At 41.7% G+C, this 15,522-nt stretch overlaps 1 protein-coding gene across 2 annotated transcripts in view; it reads left to right on the top strand.

Annotated features, from left to right (window-relative positions):
- The window catches only part of LOC126394514 (whirlin-like), a 139,729-nt gene that overhangs the window by 113,343 nt on the left and 10,864 nt on the right, over window positions 1-15,522 (top strand). Inside the window, exons 7-11 of one of the 2 annotated variants that reach the window (XM_050051357.1) lie at window positions 892-1,083; window positions 4,351-4,425; window positions 4,691-5,405; window positions 7,270-7,445; window positions 15,241-15,369. In XM_050051357.1, the coding sequence (XP_049907314.1) occupies window positions 892-1,083; window positions 4,351-4,425; window positions 4,691-5,405; window positions 7,270-7,445; window positions 15,241-15,369 (1,287 nt within the window). Of the gene's footprint in view, window positions 1-891; window positions 1,084-4,350; window positions 4,426-4,690; window positions 5,406-7,269; window positions 7,446-15,237; window positions 15,370-15,522 lie in introns of both variants that reach the window. The other variant, XM_050051356.1, reaches the window with a different exon arrangement.

Below are 15,522 nucleotides of genomic sequence, written 5' to 3'. Positions count from 1 at the left end.
GCTTGTTTAGTGGACTAACTTTGCACTTGAAGGTTGCCCTTTCACTTACGTTTTAACAGGTCTGACACTACTATGCGCCCCGGCTGTATCTAGGCTAACGGCTAACATGCTAACAATTATTTTTATGTCACTAGTCACTTGAAACAAATTTAGGACGATAGGAGACAGGTTGATATAAACTGAAATTTCCCTTTAAAGAGAATCAAAATCAAGTCATTTCAAACCAGATGGAACCTTAACTTTACTTTTTATCAGATATGTCTGAATATAAGGAACAGAAAAAAGGAAAAAACTCAGTGAAGAACTTATAGAAACAACAAGAACATATTAGAAACAAGGTGCATTAATTACAGTGTCAAGAATGAGACCATTGTAAGTTTTAAACAACTGGTACAAAAAGGAGCCAACAGCAAAGGCTTTGTCTGCAGTGCTCTATAGTATGTGACCATTTTTAAAATGGAAATGATACATTGCCTCGTGTTTGTAAACCACATATTTGGTTTCCTGTTCACTCTTTAAAACTTGTATTTTGTACAACAAGAGAAAAGTATGCAGCAGTGTAATTTATTTTCATTTACTTTATTATGCAAAGAATTTTTAAAAATCTTTAAAAGTTGGTATAGCAGACAAGTTTATCTTTTTTCTTTCGACGTATTGTTTCAGTGGCTTTACTTACATTTAAGGCCCAAGACTTACACTGCTCTTTGCTAATTACATTGTGTGGGCATATTCAACCTGAGGCACAATGTGTAGGATGTGAATAATCTGAAAGTTGCTGTAATCACATATTAATCCGAGTAAATTTAACACTGCCTCACCTGAACTCAGAAACTCTTTGCTCTTTCCCTCATGGATGTTCTTATCTAAGTTTTCTGTTCTCCTTTCATCCAGCTGTCCATGTTGTCTGAGGTGAGGAGTCTGGTGGCTCCCCAGGACCTGGAGTTATACGACAGGCTCGTGTTGCACCGTGAGAGGGAGGCCAACCAGGCCTGGCATGGAGGCCTAGGAGTGATGCACCCACAGGGCCACTGCAACCACTTGTCCACTGTGATCCATGATGTGGGAAACACAGTCCCTGCTACGGTAAATCCTTCATCTACTATACCTGAAAATGTGGCATCCATTGTAGTATGGTGTGGCGTTTGCGTTATTCCGCTTTTTAATTTGAACTTACTTCAAGAAAAACATGTAAAATTCCTTCAGAATCAATGAAGTATAGGTCAATCAGTCAGTCCATCCATCCATCCATGTAAGGAGTACACAATCACAACTAAACATAGCTGTTCAACAGTGTTTACAGTGCAAACTGAGATTCATCTGTGAAGAGAACACTGCTCCAAAGTGCTAGATGCTATTGAAGGTGAGCAGTTGCCCACTCAAGTCGATTACGATGACAAACTGCTGCCAGGTCAAGACCCTGGTGAGGACAACAAGCATGCAGATGAGCTTCCCTTACGTAATTTCTGACAGTTTGTGCAGAAATTCTTCAGTTGTTCAAACCAATTGTTGCATCAGCTGTTTTGGTGGCTGATCTCAGATGATCTTGAAGGTGAAGACGCTGGATGTGGAGGTCCTGGGCCAGTGTGGCTACACGTGGTCTGCGTTGGTTGGCCAGTTAGATGGACTGCCAAAGTTACTGAAACAACATTGGAGACATATAATGATAGTGAAATGAACATTCAGTTCATGGGCAGCGACAGCTGTAGCACTGCATTGTTTCATCAAACTGTACATTTTAGAGTGGCCTTTTAGTGTGACCATCCCAAAGTACGTCTGTGTAGTTATGATGCTGTTTAATCATCATCTTGATATATCACACCTGTCTGGTGGATAGATTATCTTGGAAAATGAGAAGTGACACTAACAGGGATTTTAAGAAATTTGCAACAAACATTGGAGAGAAATATATCTGTTGTGTGCATAAAGATGTCTTAGGTCTTTAGTGTGTTGCTTTAAAATTGTATTCAGCGTGTATACCTTAACAGATAACACGGGACACAGGAAAGGTTTTCTTCTCATGACTCTTCCATGAAGGTCATATTTGTACAGGTGTCACTGCACAGTAGAACACTGCACCACCACTCTTGCCTCTCTAACAATCCTATGAGCAGCTGTCTCAGAAAGTTTTCTTGGTCTTCCAGAACTCAACTTGACCTCCACAGCTCCTATTAACAACATTTCTTAATTACATTACCAACTGAGGAAACAGCTACCCTGGTAAAAGCTGTCTGAGAGCGCAAATGTCTTGGGGTGCCCAAACTTTTTCATGGTGCTCCTTTCCTTTTTGCACTCTGACATTGTACAAAACAAAAATTATACACTGATCTTGCTTAAAATGTTGAAAATCATGTTTCATCTTTTACTTCACGCACTTTGGAGATCAGTTCATCTTCTACTCACTGAACTATTCACAGTAAACAAAATTTTGACCAGAGGTGTCCAAACTTTTGCATGCCACTGTAATTGGCAGTGGGTGTTCAAATAATCAAAACACAATCCTGCACATAGGCATTACGGGAAACTGAGTGGGGAATGACGTATAATCTTGAGCGCAGTAACTTTGTCCTGTTCTCATGCTCTTCCAGCCTTGCTCTTATTTTGCACTGCATGACTTTATATCTATTCAGAGGATCCACATTGATCATTGAATGTCTGTGCGTGTGTGTGTGTGTGTGTGTGTGTGTGTGTGTGTGTGTGTGTGTGTGTGTGTGTGTGTGTGGGCACCACTGCATGTATCATTTTTTTCCCTTCTCGTTCAGTCTCAGCTTCCTAGCATCAGTCTGTGACATAGAGCAGCTCATCTTTGTGGCAGGTCAGCGACTATGTAGTATTGATGTCTCACTGTGGCCCACATCAATCCACAGAGACCTCATTGTGCCAGGGTACAGTCTGCTTCTAATCCACTTCCTCCAGCAGTCTGGCCCCCAGAAGAACCAACACTGGAACATAATCTGACAACTCTGCCAGAAGAACCAACACTGGAACATAATCTGACAACTCTGGCTTTATCTTGAACAAAGCGTGGGTTACACACTCATTATTGTGGTTGTGAAATTACAGCCCCCGATAAAAAGCTAATTGCATTTAATTGACAGTCACTTAGTTACTTAGCGAGAAACAGTAAGATTCATTGTAGCAACACCATGTTATGACACACCATTGTCATAGATAGATATTTTATTCAAGTTGGATAGTCATTTAGAATAGCCAATAGCTGCCAAAGAAGGGCATGGGGTATTTAGATATGTGCATAAAGAGCTTGAGCCCTACTGAAGCTTAAAATCTTATTATGTCAGTGACAGCTAAATAGATAGACAATGGGCAAAATAACCTTGCTAGATAATATTTTACAGTCCAGGCACCCATTTCGAATGTTAACACTCTATGAAAGAAATATTTTTGCTACTCAAAAGATGGTCTTTTCATAAAATTGGCCATGCAGTAGACAGACACAAATACTTTTGACTCTGGTGCTCTATGACCAGAGAAAACAGAGAAAAAGTGCTATGACATTTTTGCTCAAAAGCTAGAAAACCAACAACTACCGGAATGTACTGTGCCACACTGGGCCAGTAAATGCCCCCGCTGGTGTTTTTCGTTTTCACAGGAAATTAAGGTTTCTTGTAAAAAGTTTCATTAAAAAGATCATGATTTGGGTTAAAAATAAGGTCATTTGATATGTAAATTAAGTTAACAACAATGTCACTTGACATTAAGTACATAATGTAGTTACTCATTTCACATGGGACATGAACACTGGTCTTCTGACTGAGACTGCATACAAATGGTACATTTCCTGTGAAAACGGAAAAATGCATGTAACAGGCAGATCTTGACATGGCGTCCCAGAATGTCACGACCAACGTACTTAGGGTTCCTTGCATGTCATATCTGGACGTGGAAATTGCATGACTAAACGTCATTATGTAACAAGGTCAGAGTGAGAATGTGTTGACTGAAGGTTCCTTGTGCATCAGAAATGGACACCGACGACCAAGACGTTCTTGATGCCCTGGGAATGAGAATGGGCTGGGTGTTTCTCATGTTGCTGGAGGATCACATAGACCCCCTTAAACAATTCCTAGGGCTCCAAGAGCGTTTTCTGTCGCAAACAAAAGATAGAGCCTCCAGTCTCAAGTGCCCCCCATATGATTCAGCTGTTACAGAAAAAAAATGTTTCACAAACACTTTGTTCTAACTGTCTAAACTTTCTTGTAGCCATTATGTTGTCCTGAGGGGCAAATCCCATCCATCTGGCATCTGCATTAAGTAGGCTAAAGTAAACCATACTTAGTGTTTATTACAGATTTAGCCCTGCAGTACTACAATGCTTCATGCTGTTTCTTTCAGACTGACAGCTCTGTTGGTGGCTGGACAGAAAAAGACCAAGAGGAGAACACTAATACCTTGAAAAACATTTCACTGGTATGTGTCATTCTTTATTTTATCTGCAATAAAAAAGATGCATATACAGTTTCAAAATCAAGATTGCCACTAAATATGCATCATTTATTCTTTTTGTTTTGGGGAACAGGGGGATCAAAATATTATTTCTCTATGTGCTGTACTATATAAAGTTGGATGACAATAAAGTCTCTTATAACTTCAAGGCTTATTCCTTATTAGGCTCAAAGAGGAGGTACACCCTTTGAATGATTCATATATATTGTGCCCTTCTTTTCATTGTCAGGATGAAATGCAGGCTTCAGGTGAATCTCCTAAATTCTTCAGGGCTGCCCCTCTCCAGGCTCAGAACAGGCCGCCCAGGGAGAAGGAGCTCAGCCGGAAGCCTTCAGCCCGTCGGGTGCAGCCCGGCTCCAGCCTGCTTTTCAGTGGCCCCACCCGGCTGCTCCAGGACTGCCTCCACAAGTCACTCAAATCCCTCCCCACCATCCAGCAGCCCTCACCAACCTCTGCCCACCACACATGCGCTGGTGCCAGCTACCACACTTCCCTCAATGCACTCCATCATACCTGCCAGAGTTCCCCTCAACTCTCTGACTCTGAACACCACAACCATCTCCACTTCGCTCATCACTTCCACCCCCATGCTGCCCACGGCCGGCCTAGTTCAGGACACCACACCTGCCCGGGCTTTCTGCATCATCGGGACTCCTCCGGCTCTGCTAAGCCAGAGGCATCTGTCAAGCTCACTTGCAGATCCAGCTCCTATGAGAAGTCCTCCATCTTGTCAAAGTCTGCGTCCTCTTCCAAAGCAGCATCTCCCATACCATCGCCTCATCTATCACCCCACCCCTCACCATGTCCCTCTCCATGCCCCTCTCTCATTACACCTGCTGCTCCGCCCTGTAGTCCTGACCAGCCCTGCTCACCTGCCCTCACCCAGAAGGTCATCATAACAGACATGAACCGGCTGTCTGCAGACTCCAGACCACAGCAGAGAGGTATACAAGTCTGTGTCTGTGTCAGTGTGTCTTTGTGTGGCTGGTGTGTTGTCTCCCTGTGCAGAAAAACATCTCAGTTATGGATCAACATAAGATACAATTATTGGGCAAAATTATAAATTGTTACCGACTGCCACAAAAACATTATGCGATCGTGTTAAGTAACACACTGTATCTCTGGCGACCGGAAATAAATGTGCCATCTGGTTGCTGAGTTCCTGATTTACTGCTGGTGTGAATTTTCAAATAAATCAAAGTTTCAAATAATAACAATCTTCATTTGAGGCTAGCACAAAATATTAAGATTATATCAAATATTACTAAATTATTTATTATATTCTGTTCTCATTAATTAATTAACTCAAATAGCTAACAGTACAGAGGCACTAACATTAGGTAAAGACAGTACAGGAAACATGGGAAAAGAGCCAGGGATGACACAAAACTCTGGGGAGGAATCTTGGAGTAATGGTTCTCTGATCTTATATCTTTTCTATTTTAGTCCATAGAGATCACGCTACAGGGTCGCTACAAAGTCCCTTCTTTGTGCACATAGAACCAAACAAGAGTGGCATCATGCCACTCAGGTGTGTGTGTTTTTTTGTTTGTTTGTATTTTTTTTGGAGAGCATGCCAGCACACGCAGAAGCAAAAGAGTCAAAATGGGCATGACATGTAACACAACAACATTGGCCTCTAGTGTGACATGTAACATATGGCAGCCTCGGCAGCGCTTTATAAAGAATAAAAATTGCACTATCAAGTCAATAATCATTTACCCTCTCCCCTCCTGTGCTTGGAGGGTAAAGAGCTCCTGGACCTCATTGTTATCCCAATTCATGGACATTTTCATCTGCTGTTCTTCTTTGAGTTAGCTGCTAACTGCCATAAGATACTTATTAAATCTCCCGTGGCGGGTCACACACATAACACGTCAAAACATCACACCCGTCCCGCCCATGATCTCTTCCTGCCGGCTGTCCCATTTATACAGATGTTGTTGTGGCACTCCTAACTCTGATGCTGGCTTAAAGGCGAGACAGTTTCATCTATTGCCTACTATTCTGTGCACAGTTTTACAAAAATGATTTGCTCTGTCATGTTTTGTATGAAAGTGACGTTGGACCAAAAGTCTAGAATGAAAACAGTAAAGATAAGATAAAATCAGATGACTTGCACAGAAACAGGTTGAAAGGTAAGGGAATGTCTAGTTTTGAATGAAATAAGTAAAATTAAAATAAAATTAAACAGAGAAGACTATGAAAAAGCTACATACAACTGATACATTATACTACCTACCAGCTCAGTGGCCTAGCGGTAGAGTGTCCGCCCTGAGACTGGGAGTTCAATCCCCGGCGGGGTCATACCAAAGACTATGAAAATGGGAAAAATGCCTCCCTGCTTGGCACTCAGCATCAGGGGTTGGAATTGGGGGGTTAGATCACCACATGATTGATGATGGGTCAATGGGTCAAATGCGGAGAACAAATTTCACACACTCAGGTGTGTGACAATCAGTGGGACTTTAACTTCATACCTTCTAAAAGAATTGTGCAAAAGAAATCCAGGAGTGTGCCACTACATTATGCATTATTGACATGCCCATCAAGTCAACAGGTTAACATAGAGAGTGCACTAACAATAAACATCATCACCCGCAAGAGCAGATCAGAAAACACTTTATATTATCATACTAAAATACAACGTATGATAAAATCATACTAAAATGAGATGAAATATATGTTTAGAAAAGGTTCTCTCTGCAGCTGAGGTAAATAAAGTCCACTATCCGAGAACAGACTATAGGTTACCCCTGTTGCCGTATGTATTGACTGTTTGTGTACTAACATAAGTTTCTCATCCAGGGGCCACCCTGTCCCAACTGTCTGATAGTGGCCAGACTCTGAGTGAGGACAGCGGTGTGGATATAGCCGAGGCAGGAGGCCTCAGTAAGGACGGCAGCCCTCGACCTAGCAAGAACCAGCAAGGCCATCTGGAACAGCCAGGGGCCCATGCGCCTCCTCCAGGGTCCACCAGACAAGTAAGGGCTTCACACTGTAATAAATAACCACTTCAAGAAGTCATTAGATGGACCATGTTGTTTGTAGTTTACTCTGAACAACTTCAGAATGTCCTGTCCCAAGGTGACTTATTGTATTAACCCCAAAGACTGTAAAAATAATGGACGTAGCTATTGTAATGTCACCCATTGGTTTGTGGACGTTTTTGGACTGAGAAGCCAAGGACACTATCGGCATTTTATCTTAGGGGTCTGTGGGGCTTGACTTTCGTTTGGAGCCAGCCTTAAATCACCCTTCAGTGAGGTGCAGTTTTTTACGCTTCCATGTTGGCTTCATTTTTCAATCCCAGAGGTTGCAGCTTGGTGAACCCAAGCGGCAACTGGGGCTTGACCCAAGCAGCAACCAGAAAAAAAAATGGAAACATTTTTTTTATATATAATGGAGAGTGCCAAAAACTGCAGTTCCTCAAATAGCCATTTGAGGCTGGCTCCAAAAGCAAGTCAAGCCCCATAGACCCCCATGTTAAAAGGCCCAACTTAACGGCAGATATAAACATGTTAACAACCCAGCACAAAAAAACAGATTTAGTCTCTATAGCCAATTTACCTATTCTTGACAACTGTCTGGGGTTGAATTTTTATGTAACTCTTTATATAACTAATTTTTATATAACTCACCTGTTATCAAGGCTTTAAGTAATGCATAATTAAGGGTGCGGCTGTTTTGAGTGACAGGTGGGGGCCATCCATGGACAAGTAGCTACCACGGCGACAATATTGGTTAGGTAAGATAAACGTTGCGTAACCCCAGATTCACAGCTGCAGCTGTCACTATTTCCAGCTCATGAAAGTTAATGGTAATATTTTGGTCGCCTAAAAAAAGTGTTTGTACTGTGGTATTAAAAGACCCTCCAAGGGTTTGGATATTTAGGTTTTCTGGTACGTACATTTTGATAAAATATTTTTAAATAGTATAATAGTGAATCACAGCTGTAAATGCTCCCTGCGAGCTAAGCTAGCAGCTAGCGTTAGGGTTATATCCACCTTCTGACCCAAATATGGTCCCTTCTGGCTCCAAAAATCCAAGATGGCCAAACTTGAGGTTTCAAAACGGGAGGTCAAAAACCAGTGGATGACAACACGGTTGCGCGGACCATTATTATATACAGTTTATGTGTATCCCAATGACTTATAAAAATGTGTGACTGCAGCTATCTGAAACACTACTTTTGTTGCTTTTATTTAATACACATCCAATCAAATGAACAGATGAAGAACAAAACATGACAGAAATTAAGTACACTCTGTCCCTGCTTATTTGCCGACAAGGAAAAGATTGTGTTGTGGAGAATCAGAAACATCAAAGCAAGACAAAATGTCAAGAATATGACAATAGTTTAAATCTATTTCTTTGATAGTCAAACTGTATAAAGTATGTTCACTAATATTTTTTGGACTGTCTCAGACCACAGGAATTACATGTACAAATTTTGAAAATGAGTGTAGTTACCCTTTCTTAGTTCTTAGTATATATGTATGTAAAATATATATATATATATATATATATATATATATATATGTACATACAGAGAGAGAGAGAGAGAGAGAGATATTGAATAACAGTAAAATAAATAAGGACTATTTTCTTCCAACGCAAATCAATTTCCATGAGATGTAATCGTGATCCAATTAAATGGTAATGGTTAATACAAATTACAAAAAAATAAAATAGAATAAAGAGGAGAAACTGGTGCAAACTCAAAAACATTAAAGCCGATTATAAAAGAGATGCATTGCACAGATGTTTAAGCACCAAGGCCCCAAAACAGTGATATTTTGGCACTGGCTAAATTCAAAATATAAGAACCTGCAAGTAAGAAGCCTCAGCATTGCTCTTTGTCATAATTCATTTGCTGAGTAGAACAAAACTGTCTCGGTAACTGTGTGAGTGCACTCATTTAATCTTTCAGAAGTGTCCTTGTCATGAAAAACACAGCACTGTTTATCTACACTATAAACTGTAACTACTGCATAATTTTGAAATGATGCTAGGCAAGCTATAAGCTAATTAGATGGCCAGACGGGTGGTATTTATCATCAGAAGTCAGATGGAAAAACAGCAAATAATTACAAAACTGACTTTCAACCAGCTGTAATGTTTGTCCTTGTGTATTATTCCAACAGGCACATTTGGATTCTTCAAATGGGTTTTAAAAAACACACAAGGTCTATTTACAAGTGTTATTTGATCTAGCAGGGCTGCAAACTCATTTGGGATGAATGGAAAACCCACTAGAAGAATTGTATCTTTATAACATGTAAATGAAACACTTGGCTGGAATCTGAGATGAAGAAAGACAGAAAAGATCCACACAATGCAAAGGTTTTTTGTTTGTTTGTTTTTACATGAAAGCTGCAGTGAGTATGTTGCAGATGGTCAAAAGAATATGACAGTGGCACAACCCTTGCCAACACATCCACCCTGTTGTGCAGACATCTGGCTTGTCCCAAATCCATTATATATCCAAATTCAAGGCATGTTTTAAATATGTAATGTATTCACACTGGAGAAGTGACAGTGTATTTGTGTCTATAGATATGTTATTTGATATATGGGGGGTGGGTGCCTTTTGCTCTCATTTAACTGGTTGTGAAGTTTGAGATCTTAGAAATGCACTGCACTTAAATTTCTTGCTCTTGAAAAAGGCATCTGCTGAATGTCTTGTCTTACATTCATCTGAGTGAACTCGCACATCACCATGGCCTAACTGTTCAATTCCCCCAGTTATAGTGGCAAAAAACAGTTTGGGTACCCCAGGTCAAAATTTCTTTTAGTGTGAATTTTAAGAGTAGAAGATAAACTGATTTCATTTAAGATCAGTGTATTAATTTGGTGTTGTACAATTTTAGAGTGAAAAAAAAGGTTTGGGCGCCACAAGACATTTAATTTAAAAATAAATAAATAAATTACAATAATAATAATAACTTCAATTTATATAGCGCCTTTCAAAAAACCCAAGGTCACTGTACAATACATAGTAAGGAAACAATAACACCAACAGAACAGTACAATACAACACAATCAGTACAGAAAAGCAACAAAACTATAACAAACAACTAAAGAAAGCAGAGAAACTGTGATGGTACACTGGGCATAAGATGGATTATCAAATTAAAAAGCCATGGTGAACAGATGAGTTTTGAGGGTGGATTTGAAAATGTCCTGTGAAGGGGCGTTGCAGGTTACAGGGGGGATAGAGTTCCAGATGGTGGGGGCAGCAACGCTGAAGGCCCAGTCACCAAAAGTTCAGAGGCGGGAGTTAGGGATGAAGAGTAGGCCGGAGTCAGAAGAGCGCAGAGATCTGGACGGAGTGTCCGGAGTCAGAAGAGCGCAGAGATCTGGACGGAGTGTAGGGGTGGAGGAGGTCCGTTATGTACTGTGGGGCAAGGGCATGGAGGGACTTGTAGGTGAGGAGGAGGATTTTGTAGATTATGCGGGACTTGACTGGGAGCCAGTGGAGATGGATGAGGGTGGGGGTGATGTGCTGCCAGGGCTTGGTGCGGGTGAGGACCCTGGCAGCTGAGTTTTGTACATATTGGAGCATGTCCAGGGTTTTGTTGGGAACCCCGAACAGGACACCATTGCAGTAGTCCAGGCAGTAAGTGATGAAGGAGTCGATGAGTGTTTCTGCAACTGAGTCGGTGAGTGATAGCCGGAGTCTGGAGATGTTTTTCAGGTGGTGGAAAGCAGATTTGGTGACAGATTTGATGTTGGTCTGAAATGAGAGGGTGGAGTCAAGGATCACTCCCAGGTTGCAGACCTCAGCAGATGGTAAGATGGTGGCACTGTCAATGGTTAGGCTTAGATCCCCAACCTTCCCGAGCAGTGCCTTGGGGGCCACAACCATGAGCTCTGTCTTGTTGCTATTCAGTTTGAGTAGATTAGATGTCAACCAGGATTTTATTTCGAGGAGGCAATTGATGAGAGACTGAGGGGGCAGATGGGCAGAGGGTTTTGTACTGATGTAGAGCTGGGTGTCGTCGGCATAAGAATGAAAGTTGAGACCATGGCGGCGGATGATCTTGCCTAACGGGAGCATGTAAATGTTGAACAGAAGGGTCAGCGGCGATGAGGAGGTCATTGGTGATTTTGATGAGGGCGGTCTCGGTGCTGTGGTGCTTTCGGTAGCCAGACTGGAGGGGTTCATAGAGCTCATGGTTGGACATATGCTGGTGGAGTTGATCATCAACTGCTCTTTCCAGGATTTTAGTGAGAAAGGGAAGGTTGGAGATCAGCCGGTAGTTGCTGAGGTCAGTAGGGTCAAGACCAGTCTTTTTCAAAATGGGGATGACTAAGGCAGTTTTGAAAGTGGTTGGATAGATGCCGGATAACACGGAGGAGTTCAGAATGTCAACAATGATAGGGGAAACGATAGGTAGGGCTACTTTGACAAGGGCTGTGGGCATGGGGTCCAGAGAGCAGGTGGAGGGCTTGGCCTTGGAGATCAGCTTGGCAACCTGGACGGCATCCACAGGGGAGAAGGTGGAGAAGTGGCATGTGGGGAGGTGTGCAGCAGGAGCAGTGATGGTAGGAACTTGGGTTGTAGGTGGTGCAGGGGAGACAGCCACTAGGAGCTGCTGGTGGATTGAGTCCACTTTGTCCTGAAAAGAATTCAGGAATTGAGAGCAGAGGTTGTGGGCACCTGGAGGATGAGGCTGGTCAAGGGGGCGAAGAAGGCGGTTGATGGTGGAGAAAAGTTTCCTTGGTTTGAGCTCTCAGACAACTTTAACCAGGGTCTCACACCATAATTAGCTTGTTAGGCCTATGGCTTGTTCACAATCATTGTTAGGAAAGGCCAGGTGATGCAAATTTCAAAGCTTTATGAATACTCTTGACTCCTGAAACCTTGTCCCAACAATCAGCAGCCATGGGCTCCTCTAAACAGCTGCCTAGCATTCTGAAAACTAAAATAATTGATGCCCACAAAGCAGGAGAAGGCTTTAGGCAGATAGCGTTAAAGTTTTTTCAGGTATGTGTTTCCTCAGTTCGTAATGTAATTAAGAAATAGCAGGTGCTGAGGAAGTAGAAGATGAACTGATCTCCAAAATGCGTGAAATTAAAGATGAAACATGATTTCAACATTTTAAGCAAGATCAGTGTATATTTTTTGTTTTGTACAAAGTCAGAGTGAAAAAAAGAAAAGGAGCACTATGAAAACATTTTGGCACCCCAAGACAGCTTTTACCAGGGTAGCTGTTTCCTCAGTTGGTAATGTAATTAAGAAATGGTGTTAATTGGAGCTGTGGAGGTCAAGTTGAGGTCTGGAAGACCATAAAGATTTGGAGAGGTGGTGCACTGTTCTATTGTGCAGTGACACCTGTACAAATATGACCTCCATGGAAGAGTCAGCAAAAGAAAACCTTTCCTGCATCCTTACCACAAAATTAGAAGTTTGCAAAGGAACGTCTAAACAAGCCTGATGCTCTCTGGCTACAAGTCCTGTGGACTGATGAAGTTAAAAATTTAAAAAGAAGTTGAAATAGAACTTTTTGGACGCAATCAACCACCACACCATCTGTAAAAAAGTTGAAGATGAAGAGAGGATGGCTTCTACAACAGGACAATGTTCTAAAACACACCTCGAAATCCAAAATCGACTAACTCAAGAGGCACAAGCTGAAGGTTTTGCCACAGTATTCACAGTCCCCCGACCTAAACATCATTAAAAATCTGTGGATAGGGGCGTCGGTGGCTTAGTGGTAGAGCAGGCGCCCCATGTACAAGGCTTTTGCTGCAGCGGCCCGGGTCCAGCCTGTGGCCCTTTGCTGCATGTCATCCCCCCTCTCTCTCCCCCTTTCACACTTACCTGTCCTGTCCATTAAAGGCAAAATGGCCAAAAAAAAAATCTGTGGATAGACCTAAAAAGAGCAGTGAATGCAAGACGGTCCAAGAATCTCACAGAGCTAGAAGCCTTTTTCAGAAAGAATGGATGAAAGTCTCCCCCAACAAGAACTGAAAGAGTTCAGTGGTGTTCATTATGTCTTTAGTTTATGATAATGACTTTAGTTGTTCTTTTATCTCAGACATGTCAAGGTATGTAATATCTAGGCCTGGGACAATCAGCGATCAAATCGTATATTGGCGATTTTAGGGTTGCCAGGCAATTTGCTGGATATCAAGGCGATTTTGGGAAAAAAAAAAAAAAAAAAAACGGCGCTCTACAAATACATGACGGTCAGAGAAGCCCCGTTTACAAACAGACCTACAATCCATCTCCTCTCCTCTCCTCTCCTCTCCTCTCCTCTCCTCTCCTCTCTCTCTTCTCAGCGGAGGGTGCCCTGTCAGCCCTGCGCTGACAGTGACAGGGCACATCTCTTTGATCCGAAGTGACACAGCCCATTTGCTCATGCTTCGGGGTCGTTCAATAGAGTAATTGCAAATAAATATTGTTTTAATGTGTAACTACTGAAATGTTCACAAGGGCTTTCATAAATTCCTACAATGTTGCGGCACTGCCGCCTTTGCAGGTTAAAAGTTAATGACAGCGACTTGAAGTGAGGAGGAGCAATACGTAACCAGCGCAGTGTCGGTACCACTGCGCTGACAAGCCGGAGACGCTCACTTTTGCATGTGATGCAAAATATTAAAATAACGTCATTATAACATAAAAAATATAAAAATGCGGTGGTAGGCCTAGGCTATAGCATGTATCTTTTAGCCTATTGCATTTAAGTTCCTACCATGTTGTTGTGTCCTTCGGCTCACCTCTGGCATCTGGGATAAACCCAAAAAACTCCCAAATTGGAGATGTGGCGTTTTTCTTTGCCACCAAAGCCACAGCGGTGTCAGTGATGGCTGCCATGCTGACTGGTAGTGATCGACATAAGAGACGTGCCAAGGCCGTAACCCCCCACGTGCCAAGGACGAAAAACGCCAGCACTCTCAAATGTCCTTTTGACATTTGAGAGTGCTGGCATTTTTCCCTTTTTCCCAAACTTTTGCTTCAGGCCATTTTCCTTTTTTGTTATTTTGGAACTGTAAGAGATTTAAATTAAAAAAAAAAAAAGTAATCTTGCTTAAAATATTAAAGAAATGTGTCATCTTTACCTTTTTGCCTTTTGGAAATCAGGTCATCTTTTTCTTACACAGTAAATAAAATTTTGACTGGGGGTGCCCAAACTTTTTCATGCCACTGTACATTTCACTTAGTCAGTGGTCTGTTTGATTGACAGAAACCACCCAGCATACATCGCTGAATTTGCAGCTGCCCACCTTCAAACTATTCTGATTGGCCACTTCTAAACTATGATTTGGGAAATTAGCAGAGCTCATCTTTTCAATGTAGCGAGGTTAAGGTCAGATCTATATCGGACACTAAATGCCTAAAACATGATAATATCAGTTTGTATAGAAATATTTTTTTTTATTATTTTTTTTACAAATTACTTGTATTTTATTAAATTCATTTTCTCATACCAATGTTTCGTATTTTATTTCTGATACATTTGCTAAGCAAGTATATGTTATATATACCAAGATACTTTTGAATGTATTTGTGTCCATCTCTGTTCATGGTGTTATACACATGTAAAGTGACAGAAGTAGTTGTATGAGGAATGAAGTTAAAGTCCTGCCTACCTCCACACTTCCAAACACCTGACCAATCATTGTATAAAGGTGTGGTTCCATCCAACTTTGCTAAAAGGTGATGAGTTTGCAGGTTTGATCTACATCTACAAAATTTTGAAATGGAGACACTGTAAAGATCAACCTTGCTCTCAAATGCTTTTGTGTCTGACTCCTGTGTCTCAGCAGACAAGCTCACCGGTCCCAGTTCCCACTGCTACCTTGGTACGAGTGGTGAAAAATGCCAACACACTTGGCATCGCTATAGAGGGGGGTGCCAACACACGCCAACCTTTGCCGCGCATAGTAACCATTCAGGTGAGACAATGATACAATAGGGTTTTGCTGATTTATGGTTGGAAGCCATTGTTTTGTGTTCAGTCTTGTCTTTTATAAACTACTGTACACGCCTTGAATTGAAAATTGTGCAGGGAAAATCTTTACTCCAGAGTATTAACATTGTCCTTTCGG

The sequence above is a fragment of the Epinephelus moara genome, chromosome 8, assembly GCF_006386435.1.
Source record: "Epinephelus moara isolate mb chromosome 8, YSFRI_EMoa_1.0, whole genome shotgun sequence".
Taxonomy (NCBI): domain Eukaryota; kingdom Metazoa; phylum Chordata; class Actinopteri; order Perciformes; family Serranidae; genus Epinephelus; species Epinephelus moara.
This window is presented reverse-complemented; position numbering and strand designations above follow the sequence as displayed.